Source organism: Neomonachus schauinslandi, chromosome 1 (genome assembly GCF_002201575.2).
Source record: "Neomonachus schauinslandi chromosome 1, ASM220157v2, whole genome shotgun sequence".
In the NCBI taxonomy this organism is placed as follows: domain Eukaryota; kingdom Metazoa; phylum Chordata; class Mammalia; order Carnivora; family Phocidae; genus Neomonachus; species Neomonachus schauinslandi.
In genome coordinates, this window is record NC_058403.1 from 175689104 (window position 1) to 175702298 (window position 13195).

At 47.8% G+C, this 13195-nt stretch overlaps 1 protein-coding gene across 1 annotated transcript; it reads left to right on the forward strand.

The window, feature by feature from the left end:
- Positions 1–4766: 4766 nt before the first annotated feature.
- LOC110585092 (yrdC domain-containing protein, mitochondrial-like) lies at positions 4767–7825 on the forward strand. Its single transcript, XM_044912752.1, is given in 3 exon segments — positions 4767–4777; positions 7058–7239; positions 7242–7825. Coding segments are annotated over 3 exon segments (777 nt in total).
- The last annotated feature ends 5370 nt before the right edge of the window (positions 7826–13195 follow it).

Sequence of the window (13195 nt, forward strand, 5' to 3'; positions counted from 1 at the left end):
CTTTGCTTTTATTTGTGGTACTGTTAAAATGCCTTTCCAACATGCTGCCATGATTTAAATTATGTATGTGTGCTCATCCTGAAATATACGCACTTTGGAATGTATTTGGAACAGAAATAGGATTTTAAAGAAACAGAAAGATTGTGGGTTCCAAGAACCTCCTCCTCCTGCCCCTACCCTGGCTCCACTCAGTCCCTGGAGCTGTGTATTCATGGCAGTACTGAGGGAGTCCCCAGGTGGTAAAGCGTCACGGTTATAGATGATCAGTGTGGAGGGACAGATCTGGGTAGGTCCAATCTCATCTCGGCCACTCACTAGCTGTATTACCCTAAGCAAATTGCTTAAACGCTCCAAGCCTCCTTTTCCTCATCTATGAAACAGAGATGATAAAAGTTTCTTCTCCATGACCTCTCTGTGAGGCTCAGTGAAATAATGCCCCTGGAATGCTGAGCACAGAGCCGAAAAGAGTTAGCCCCATAAGCTCCACTTCTCTCATCTCAAGACATGAACCTGAATTCCAGTTGAGAACCTGCTGAGCGCCCAAGAGTTTGTGTCCTCTTTTGTTGGAGGTCCCCCTTTACTCAAATGAATGCCCTCAGAATATAATCCTAGGCCCCCAAGCCTCCTGGGCAACACTGCTCCCACCAGGAAGAAGTTCTGGTTCCCATGACGTGCACCTAACCTGTGAGCACGCCTTCCCACCTTGGTCTCCGGGTCCTGCAGGTGCCGGGTGAGACCGGTGAGCTTGTTAACGAGGGTACAAAGCTGGAAGGAATGGGCTGTCTGCTGGATGTGCTTTAGTTGCAACGTTGTGTGGAGAAATGAAATGCTGAAATCTCAGGACACTGGTAAAGAGGAAAAGCTCATGGCCTCACATTTTCCATTCTCATATACAATTGCTTCTATCTCCAGGGTGTAACAAAACCTGCCAGTGGCTTCTTTTTATCAGAGGCAGTGGTAGGGGGTCCTCAGCATGTGCGCTGACTTTGGGATGAGGCTGTCCTGGGTCAGCTGCTACCAGCTGAGGGACTTTAGACAAGTCATTGAACCTCCACACACCTCAGTTTTCTCCTCTATACAATGGACATATTAGTAGCATCTATCCATCTCACTTGTGTTTTGAAGATTGAGAAAATGAATATAAAATGCCTGGCGCATAGTAAGCCCTCAATAAGTGTACTTCATTGCTAGCACCATCCTCACGATTATTACCTACATCCTGATATTGCTGAGTATAGAAGATCTGCAGGGCCATCAGCTTCCTGCCCAAAGTTGGTAGTCAATAAGTGGTGGATATTATTATAATGTCTCAGCTGTGGATATTAACTAGAAAAGCTAATCATTCTTTTCAAAGCACCCCAAGGGCTTGTCCCATTCTGTAAGGTCTCTGGTGTGTTCCCCTCACCCTATGAAAAGATGGTTTCCTATGGCAGACGCTACAGGTTGTCACCCCAACTGCCAGGTCCCCTTCTTCCTTGTGAGCCGAACACCATTTCTATTCAAGCAGCCTTCAACCACGAAGAATCATGATTGGTGCAGTCCCATTTACCTTCCTCTTAATTGGTCTAGGAGAAGGCATGTGATAAGACATAAGGGAAAGTCTCCCAGTGAAAGGGGAGAGTGTGAGGTGTGCCTCATTTTGGTCCCAGGCATCTTCCTTCCTGCTTTAGGTACTGTCATGTGAGGATGTGAGGCATGGAGCTGCAGCTGCCATTTTGTGACCATGTGGTTACGAGCATGAGCCTGACAGAGCAAAAGAAATAGAAAGAGTCGAGATTCTTAGACACTGTTAAGCTGCCAAGTCGACTCTGAAGCTGCTTGCCTCCACACTTCCTTTTTGGTACACAATAACTGTTATTATGATTTGGCCTATTGTTGATCTGGTTTTCTGCTTAATCAATTAACTCCTTTTCTGTTTGCCAAGGCTGCAGAATGTCTGCTGTTCAAATTCTGCCCAGATATAAAGACATTCAGTTCCCATTTTCTTCCTCTACATTTGGGTAATCGAGTGTTTTTAAATAAAGTCCACGCTCACCATTGTAGTGAAACTGCTCTTGAAAAGGTCACCAGTGACCTCTTGATTGACATGTCCAAAGGCTTCATCTAATTTTCCATCCTGCTTAACCTCCTCTGCGTTGGACAGCTTGACCTCTTTCTTATTCTCCAAGTGAGGCACTCCCTTGGTGGGTATCACTGCTCTTTCTATGTCTCTGGTCTGTCCTCTGTGGTTTCTTCTTTTTTTGACCCTCAACTCTGCATGAACCCCGACATTCTGCCCTTTGTCTTCTCATCTCTCACCAGGCGCTGTCCCTGAGTGCCTTCTCCATGTTTAAGACTCCAGTTACCACCCGTGGGCCCTCGTGATTCCCACATCCATGTCTCCAGTGCCTGTCTTTCCTCAGCACCAGATCTGCTTTTCTCCCTGTGAACAGGATGTGTCCACTTGGATGTCCCCACAGGACCATCAACACCATATTTGTAAACTGAACTATGTCCCCTACAAATTACTTCTCCTCTGTCACACACCTCACCACTCACACTAGTCCTCAGTTAGAAAGCTCAGAGTCATCCTAAGCAATTCCTTCTTTCCCAACACCCAATTAATCATCAAGAATAAAAATGTCTCTATTCTCAGGAGTCTGTTGCAGCTTCCCCATGCTCACTGCCATGGCCTCCAGTCATTGTTTCTGTCTTGCAGAAGTCTCTCACGTGCCTCCAATCTGCCCCCAACATCCCGCCACCTTCTCTAATCATCTGCATTGCTGTTAGAGTGGATTTTCTAAAATCAAATGGAATCATGTCACTGGATTTAAAATTTTCCAAACGGGTAGATGTGTGTGAGAGGGGGCAGGGTGGGGAGATTGTATTAGCCATCACGCCCTCCAGATCAAGTCCACACTTCCTCACATGGCACAGAAGACCTGCTAGTTGCTCTGGGAACAGACTGGATTTTGTGTTTTATCTCCTACCAACTCCCCTCCACCTTCCCTGTCTTCTCAGTTGGAGCTTCTGGGGTCGAATCTTTCTCGTCATTATTTCAAACTCTGCTTAGATGCTGGACTGCTCTTCCCCAGCATTCTGAACTTCTAGCATCTTTCAGTTCTCAAATCAAACAGCACTTCTTCTCCAAAGCATTCCCTGAGCCTAGGACCAAGCCAGAGATTCTCAGCCTTGGCACTACTGACATTTCGGGTTGCATAATTCTCTGTTGGCTAATTCTCAACAACAGGCTGTTGGAGGCTGTTGTAGGATGGGCATTGGAGGATGTTTGGCAGCATCGCTGGCCTCTACCTGCTGGATGCGAGCAGCACCCGCCTCCCCCAGTTTCCACAACCAAAAATGTGTCCAGATGCTGTGAAATTTTCCCTGGAGGGCAAATTGCCCCCTCTCCCGGTTGCAAGCCATTGAACTAAACCAAGTCCCCTTCTTATCATCCCGTAGCCTCCTGTCCTTCTCTGATCATAACACTCATGGCACAGTTTTGGAGTGACCTGTCTGATTGTCTCATCTGTTCCAACAGAATGTTATCTCCAAGAGGGCATCTCCCAGGGCCCGGCACCCACTAGGCATGTAGTTTAGCTTCATGGAAGAGTGAGCTCCCTGATGGGAGCGACCTTGTCTGTCCTCTGCATGGTGCCCAGTATGGTGCTGGCACATATAGGGCTCAATAAACATTTGTCGAATGAAGGAATGATTCAATCATTCCATTCAAATGCTTCTTTCTCTGTGAAACTTCTACTAGTATCCCAGTCAAGGTTAGAGTCTTTTTTTCTCTTAACCCCATAGTATTTTATGCATGCCCCTGTCCCCCAGCACTTACTACATTGGACATTATAATCAGTTTGGTAATGTTTGTGGAAATGAAATCATGTTCTCTGGGGGCACGTGGGTGGCTCAGTTGGTTAAGCATCTGCCTTCGGCTCAGGTCATGATCCCAGGGTCCTGGGATCGAGTCCCACATCGGGCTCTCTGCTCGGCGGGGAGTCTGCTTCTCCCTCTGATCCTCCCCCTCTCATGCTCTCTGTCTCCCACTCTCTCTCAGATAAATAAATAAAAAATCTTTAAAAAAAAAAAAAGATTCTCTCCCTCTTTGGGGCGCCTGGGTGGCTCAGTTGGTTAAGTGTCTGCCTTCGGCTCAGGTCCTGGGATCGAGCCCCACGTCGGGCTCCCTGCTCAGCGGGGAGCCTGCTTCTCCCTCTCCCTCTGCCCTCTCCCATGCTCTTGCTCCTACTCTCTCTCTCTCTCTCTCAAATAAATAAATAAAATCTTAAAAAAAGATTCTTTTCTTCTCCCTCTGCCCTTCCCTGCCCTGCTCGCACATGGTCTCTCTCTCTAAAATATAATAATAATCATAATAATAATCATGTTCTCTGTATCTTCAGGTCTCTCTCTTGAAACAGAAAAACTAGGTCCATTCCTGTGCCCAGGAATGTCATGATCTACCTTTTCCTTAAACTACTACACCTGTTCTGCTCCTGGCTGTTCTCAGCCGCACCCACCACACACTCACTCATCCATCTTCCTTAGCCGACTTCAAAGAGGAGGAATAGCTCAGAGCTGCTGGGCATTGAGGACCCACGTCTGCTTCATGGCCCCATTTTGCCTCTCTCTTCTCTGACTGTGCTTCCAGCAATTACAATGGGTTCTGAGAGGTTTTAATAACATATGGTGCTTGCTCACAAGCCTCTCCCAGGGATAGGAAGCACCACATCTGCAGCATGCCCCCCACCTGATGACTTGAAATGCAAGAGCCTCCAGCGAACCCCATGGCGGAAAGGTGCCGTGACAGTGTTAAAGTAAACAAACATTCACAATGGTCAGAAAGGACATCAGCCTTCCTTTGAGAGGAGTTCGGTACTCAGAGAAGAGTAGGGTAGGATTTTGTGCACGGTAGATGGTTAATATGCATCCTTTAGTCACAAAGGCCTGTGGGGAGAAGATGCCGAAGTTAATATTTATATTTGGCATCCAAGCCTCTGAATAACTAACAGCATTGAGGCCGGGTGTTTGGTTTGAGGTCAGCTCCATTTAAACAGTGAGGCCAGGTGCAGACACACACGCTGGACCTTTGAGCTCTGTGTGTTGCAATCCAGATGTTCTGCAGAGGTGATGAGCTTGGGTCACTGATGGTGGGAGAGTGTGTAGCGCTCTTCTAGCATCTTCCACGGGGAGCCCTGGACAGTAGACTTGGCCCTAAGCCCATGTTCCTTGCCAGAGTCAAGAAACAGTAGCAGATGCAGTTGTTGCTAGGGATAAGAGATCATCCACTGGGGAGTTAAGATAGCCAGGACAGGGGGTGGGTAGCATGAGGGAGGTCACAGAATTGACCGTGCTTAGCCTCTGCCCATGTCTGAATTACTTGGAGACGTTCTGCAACAGGAAAAATATTAGGCTTTTAATGACAGCCCTGACAAACATGATCCGTATGACCAAACTGGTCGCGAAAGCAACTGCTATCATTTCTTCAAGGAGGATTTGTCAAATTGCACGTTTCACACGGGGTTTTCCTAGTCCCACACTTTGCCTCGAGAAATGTGCACAGAGTAAGGGGTTTGAACTTTCTGAATTTAATGCAAAGCCCATATGTTGTTTGGGTTTGTTTGTGTTGTTTGTTTGTTTTTATGGTTGCAAAATATGTTTTGAACCATATAGCAATAAAACGGTAATGTAAATACAAATCCTCCAAAGCATGCAACATATTTCTAATGAAAGGAAACAACCACCTTCACTGTATCTACAAAGAAAAAAAAAAAGAAAATGATGAAGAGGGGCCATTTCGTTCACAGATTGTGGAATCCTACTGTTTACTGCTCTCCAAATGAGTATTTTTGAGGCATGACTTTCAACAGGGAATTTTCCAAACAGAGTGGCTCCTGGCATCGCGCAAAGAACGTTGCTGTTGGTTGAAAGCCAGGCAACTTGAATTCTGGTCTTGACTGCTGACCCCTGCTTCCTGGCTCCCAACCCCAGCACTCCACTCAGGGTGCTCTTGTCAAGGGGACCAGCGACCTCCTCGTTGCTAAATCCAAAGGGCGTTTTGCAGTCCACTTCTGCCCCGACCTCTCTTCAGCAGATGACATGATTGCCCGCTCTTTCCTCCTTGAAATCCTCTTGCTCGGGGCCTACGGTGACACCACCCCGTCCTGGTTATTCTCTGGCTTTTCCCTACACTCCTCAGACACTCTCTAGGCTGTTCTTCTTCACCAGTGGCGATGAGCAGCTGCTGGGGGCTGAGGTCACACGAGGTTTTGTGGGCATTTTCTTATCAACTCTTCACAGCAGCCCCGGGAGCCGGGACTTCCTGGCTCCCTTTCACGGCCGGAATCTGCCCTTTGTTCCTCATCCCCAACTGCTCCCAACATATCTCCATTTGCCTGTGTCACAGCCATCTAGTAGGGGTAGGGTGGTGGACGACTTCTCAGCTGCCAATCCTTTCCTGATGATTGGCAGAAGCCCATGATTGCTTAAGGAGTGGACACATGACCCAGACAGGTTAGATTTCTGGGAATGTCTAGGAAAAGTTTTCTCTCTCTTAAATAGACACATGAAGGATGGTTTCTTTTCTCCTTCTAGATACTGCTGTGCCTTATATTATTAGAGTCATGACAACCGTCTGTAACCATGAGAAATAGGTCAAATCCAACAAAAGAAGAATGGCACCTGGGTCCTTCATGACCAGCCGATTGAATCTTATCTGGGACAGGGGCTTCCAACTATGTTATAAATAATACATTTCCTTATTGCTTGTATAGGTTTTTGTTTTGTTTTGTTTTGTTGTTGTTACTTGCAGCCAAAAGCTTCCTAAGTGATACATCAAATTCATCGTATCTGCAGCTCAACTCAGTATCTCCTCCTCCAAACGGCCTCCCCTCCTATAACTCTAGCTTTATTAATATCACCATAGTTGACTCATTAACCCATGTCAGCACCCTGGGCATCATCCTTGACTCCTCCCTGTGCTTCACCCCCAAAGTCCAATCATGAATTAAGTCCAGGAGATTTCAGGCGGCTGAGGGCCATGGTGGGGTTGAGCTCTGTCACCTGTCCTCCACCTGAGGAGCCCAGCTCAGGCAGCGCTGGGAGCCCAGCTGTTGCGGCTCCCCAGGAGCTGGGCCATGCAGGCCAACAGCCCAGATCACGCACGTGGGACCAAGGTGCTTTGGGCTGCCATGGCCAAGCTGTGCCCCGGCACCATGGTGGCCGTCCCCACCGACACACCGTATAGCCTGACCTGCTTGGCCACCTGGGTACCGTGTACCACCTCCAGGGCCGCAGCCAGGCCAAGCTGCCAGCCCTCTGCCTGAGCCACATGGCTGACATCTTCAGGGACTGCCATGTGAGAGTACCCAAGGGGCTCCTGAAAGACTTACTACCAGGACCAGTGACCCTGGTGTTGGAATGCTCCCAGGAGCTCAGTAAGGACCTGAACCACTTTACTCCTCTTACAGGCATCTGGATTCCTGACCATTCCTTCATGCAGGATTTGGCTCAGGTGTTTGGGACACTATTTTCTCTCACCAGTGCTGACCTCAGCTCTCAGGCCAGTTCTCAGAATGTCTTTGAATTCCAGTACCTCTGGCCTCAATTGTCCCAGGTCATTGATGGGGGACCAACTGAGGATGGCCACAGCCCTGAGTATCGCCTGGGCTCAACTATGGTTGACTTGTCTGTATCTGGAAAGTTTGGCATCATTTATCCTCCAACAGAAGTAGGGGCTGCTGCCCTCACAGGGATCCTGCTTGTGAATCCAGTAGAAGGGAGGACCCAAGGACTGATGCTGGCCACTTTGTGTCTGTCCACTGGTGACCAGCAAGGGTTCATTTAGAGAGGCCACTGGGGCTACAACATCACTAGTCTGACTCTTTCAGGCAAGGTGTCTTTCTGAACACTGTAGACCAGGCCCCAAGCTGGCGTTTAGTCTCACCCCTGGTGGGGGAGGTCTTATGTATTATCTATAATTTCACGTATCAGCCAAAAGCTGACTAGAGACTTTGAGGACATTCCTAGGATGGCCCTATTCTTTTTTTTTTTTTTTAAGATTTATTTATTAGAGAGAGTGTGTGTGTGTGTGCACATGGGTGGGGGGGGGAGGGACAGAGGGAGAGGGAGAAGCAGATTCCCCATTGAGCAGGGAGCCCGATGTGGGGCTCCATCCCAGGACCCTGGGATCATGACCTGAGCTGAAGGCAGACGCTTAACTGACCAGATGCCCTGGTCTTGTTCTAATTAGTTTCTTTTTAAAAAATATTTTTGGAAAATAATTTAAAGAACAGATTTGGAGTCTAGTCAGAGCCTCCTCTCTGATGGGTAGTGGCATTTAAGGTCCAAATCAGCTAGAGCACCAGCTGGTGCGGTTTAAAAGCCTCCAGTGACCGACAGCACGTGTTTGTGCGCTTGAAGCTGGAACCAGGTTCGGATAAAGACTGTTGAGCCCAGGCCCAATACTATTTCCTCTGACTGGGTAGGCTGGTGGTGTAGTATGCTTTAATGCCTGGTGGAGAGAGTTATCAGTTTGGACTAATGGTGGGAAGTGAGCTCAGTTGGAAGGGGTGGGAGTAGGGAGGTCCAAATTTTAAAATATTGGGAGGCACCTGGGTGGCTCAGTCTGTTAAGCATCCAACTCTTGGTTTTGGCTCAGGTCATGATCTTGGGGTCATGAGATCAAGCTCTCCATGCTCAGCTCGGAGTCTGCTTAAGATTCTTTGTCTCCCTCCTTCTCCCTCTGCCCCTCCTCTGCTTGCGTGCTCTCTCTCAAAAAAAAAAAAAAAATTGGAGTGGTGCCTGGGTGGCTCAGTTGTTAAGCGTCTGCTTTCAGCTCAGGTCATGATCCCAGGGTCCTGGGATCGAGCCCCGCATAGGGCTCCCTGCTCATCGGGAAGCCTGCTTCTCCCTCTCCCACTCCCCCTGCTTGTGTCCCTCTCTCGCTGTCTCTCTCTCTGTCAAATAAATAAATAAAATCTTTAAAATAAATTGGAAAACAAATCTCTATTATTTTTCTTAAAAAAAAAAAAAGTCCAGGAGACTCTGCTGCTGAAGATCTCTTATTCTTTCTTTCCATTAACCCTCTCCTTGTTCTTTTCAGTTCTTTGCCATTTTTACTGTCCTTCTGCACCCTGTCTCATTTTGAGAGGTCACCACTGTCTATATTGATCCCAAAGAGATTTAAAAAACTCAGTACTAATCTTCCAACTTCTTGGATTACACTGTGTCGATAGCCTACACTTACCTTCAACGTAAACTCCGGCCAATGTGCACGGTGTGTAAGCTGCATCAAGACAGGGCTTACCTCTTTGGACTGTCACCTCCACTGCTCCACATCATCCTAGTTTCAACACACTGATTTCCTTGTGGTCCATGAGCCATTGCCCCTTAGTGTCACTGCATGTGCGGTTCCTGGACCTGGGATGCCCTCCCTGATGCCGCCCTAAACAATCCTGGCTGGCCAGCATGTTCTCATGCACCTTGGTTTGTCTCTCCTACAACATAGCAGGTGTACATTTCAGGCATGCCAGGCATATTGTTCCTTATTTTCATCTCTCCCTTCTTGATTTGTATTTTGAACCCCATTCCAAGTCAATCTCCATCAGTGTGGTGCTTCCCCACTCTCCAGTGATGAATCTGAGTCCTAGATTCTTTAGTGTTGCAGTGCTAAGGGAGGTGTCTGCTTGGTCTTGGGGCATCTGTTCATCACAGGTTGCCATTAAGACATCCCTGGTTTTCTCTTCATGGCCCCTTCAAGTTCAGGCATCATGTAGGCAATGCTCACTGCATGCTGGGTCCCTAGAATCTCTGCAAGGCGGCCTTGGCTTTGTCTGCATGGATACTACCATCACTGCACCTGCTCTGAGGTCTTGCCGCCTTCCCGGGGCCCCCTTTGTGGACAGACCCTCCTGTTCCCTGGTCCTCAGTTCTCTGCCCCTAATTAACTCCTTGTCTTCTCTCCCTCCCTCAGCACCTGTGAAGAGTTTTCTTGTCTGGAAAAAGCACTCCCCTCCACTTCCTGCTTTGGGACATTTGTTTATCCCCCTACCCGCCCTGGGTTGCCCCAGGGGAACTTTGAGGGTTTAGAATTATGGAATGCGAGAGGTAGAGACTGACAGTCCTCCTTTTTCCTTCTACTCTGTCAGATTTCTTCCTTAAGATAGAGAGCACAGGCCCAATAAACCGCTTGGGAAAGAAGGAAGATACAGGGAGACGAGAGAACACTGATGATTACGATCACCTGGCCAGCATGGTCCTCACCACCCTGGAAATGATCTACATGTGTACCCGTTTCATCCAGACGGTGTGCTCCAGAGGCCAAGGCCTGCCGTGTCCTTTATCCTGGTGTTGTCAGCCTCTGGTATCGGGCCCATAGTAGGTGCCTTGTAAAATAGCTGTCGAAGCTAAAAATGGAAGAGGGGAGTGGACTTGAGATCAAGGATACCTGAAAGAATCCTGTCAGTTGCCTGCCTCATTATGTGGTCCCGGGGCAAGTTACTTCACTTCTCTGTCCATGGGCAGTAGCAAGAGGGAGGAGAGGGCATAAAGAGGGGGTGGGGGACCCCGTGCTCCTCAAGGGTCTCTGATTTCTACATTCCCCTCCTCCTAGCTTTCCCAGATTCTGGCTCCATGTAACCTTTTCCCCTCACCCACAAATTCATTTTGTGCATACATAGATTTTTGCTCTTGCTCTTTCAGGTTGGGTCCCTTCCCTTCCTCCAGTGAATGACTTTCAGGATTCTTGAGTTCCAGGGATTCCGTTTGTGACGAAATACAAAGAACCTGGAATTCTGGGTCCACCATGCCCTGGCTCTGGGATGTTGGACAAATGTCTGAGTGTCAGTTTCCTCACCTGGACCATGGGAATGATGATAACTAGCTCAACTAGATCCTTCGGAACAAAGGCTTGGGAGCCCAGGCTGCCTGGATTTGAATACTAGCCCTGCTGCTTTACAAATGCACAGCTCAGTGCAAGTGACTCTACTTTGTCTTACTTTCCTTAGTCATAAAAGGGACACCATCACAGAACCCACCTCACAGGGTTATCGTTAGCATTCATTTCATGAAAACACCTAATGCTTTCAGACCACACCTGAGTAAACACCTCATATTGGTTGGTTATCCTATCCCATGAGTGGCCTCCCTTTAGCCCCCACAGACTCATGACACGTGTACTATTTGTGTGCTTGGGCTACTGTGACAAAATACCACAGACTGGGTGACTTACACAACAGAAATTTATTGTCTCTCATCATGGAGGCTGGACGTCCGAGATGACGGTGTCAGCAGGGTTGGTTTCTCCTGGGGCCTCTCCTTGACTTGCAGACAGCCTCCTTGTCACTGAGTCCTCACATGGTCTTTTCTCTGTGCACACACATCCCTCATGTCTCCTCCTATTTTATAAGGAAACCAGTCACATTGGACTAGGTCCCACTGTAAGGGCCTTGCTTTAACTTAATCACTGCTCTCAAGGCCCTATCTCCAAATACAGTCACTTTCTGAGATGCTGGGGGTTAGGGCTTACTATATGACTTTGAGGAAGAACACAATTCAGTCCATGACAATGTATAAACAGACCCCAACATTAGATGTTCCTGTGGGTGAGCCTCTTCCTTAATCTAATTCTTTTTTTTTTTTAAGATTGTATTTATTTGCCAGAGAGAGAATGAGAGACAGAGAGCACGAGAGGGAGGAGGGTCAGAGGGAGACGCAGACTCCCCACTGAGCAGGGAGCCTGATGTGGGACTCGATCCCGGGACTCCAGGATCATGACCTGAGCCGAAGGCAGTCGCTTAACCAACTGAGCCACCCAGGTGCCCGTTCCTTAATCTAATTCTCAAGGAATCCCAGGATGTTTGTGTCCCATGGATTCTGTTTGTTGTCTAGTAGCGAGAACCTGCCATCAGAAAAGCAGGTTTTGAAGCTCAGGTTTCAAACCTGCTCATGGGTTTATGACCTTAGGCAAGTCATATGCCCTCCCTGAGCCTGAGCACTCACATCTTCATCCTAAGGAGAAGGATGACAGTAATTCTCACCAAGGGGCAGTGAGGATCAAGGGCAACCATGTGTATGAAAGCCCTCTGTAATCTCCATGTCCCCAGGGGTTTTGCCCCCAAACTAAAAGGACACAAGTAGATGGATTGATTGTCTTGACTCTCCTTCATACCCTCAAAATTCTGTGACTCTGATTCTAAAGGTGGAAAGTATCAAGGTATCGAGGACAAGCTACTAGGGAAGCAATTTCGGGATCCAAGGCATCAACAGATATTGTTGAATCAATGAAGGAAATCACACCATCATAGGGAACCCCCTCTCTGCATATTCCTGAAGCCCCAGATGGAGCTGTGCCAAAGTGCATCATTCATTCCCTGGGCTCTGGCACACATGTCTTGTTTGTTTCCACAAGAACTCACTGTAACATGGGCCCACGAACTAGGTGTAACAGGGTCAGCAAACCTCTCTGTCTTTAACAGGACCCTGGGATCTTTTGTCAGAAAGGAACACTTGAACTTCCATGTCTGTTCACCTTCCCCAGGCACCCTCCAAAACTGGCTGGTTCTTTGTCAATGAAAGCTGTGCTTCACAAGCAGCATAGTGAAGAGAGAAATTGAGAGGTAGAGCTAGGGGGCGCCTGGGTGGCTCAGTCAGTTAAGTGTCTGACTCTGTTTTCGGCTCAGGTCATGATCTCGCCATCTTGGGATCCAGCTCCAAGTCGGGCTCTGTGCTCAGCGCAGAGTCTGCTTCAGATTCTTTCTCCCTCTCACTCCCACTCTCTCTCTCTCAAATAAATAAATAAAATCCTAAAAAAAAAAGAGGTGGAGCTGGGAAATCAGATGCTGAGTTTGAACTCAAACCCTGTCCCTGACTCCAGGCAAGTCACTTCTCTGACTCAGATTCTTCCTCTGTTAAGGAGGGCAATAATAATAGTTCTTACCTCACTGGGTCATTTGGGGTTTCAACGGGGTAATAGATGTACAAGTGCTTCATTCATTCCACAAATAATTTCTGAGTTCCTACTATGTGGAGGAACATTTCTACACTGTTCTAGGCACCAGGGATGCAGAAACAAAGAAAAGTTATTGTCCTGATAGATAGAAATTAAATTCTAGTGTGAGAGTCAGGCAAAAACAAATAATACATTGTGTAATACCAGAGCATAATGATGATGGAAAGAAAAATAAAGCAGAATAAGGGGAAAACTGACCAGGGGTTA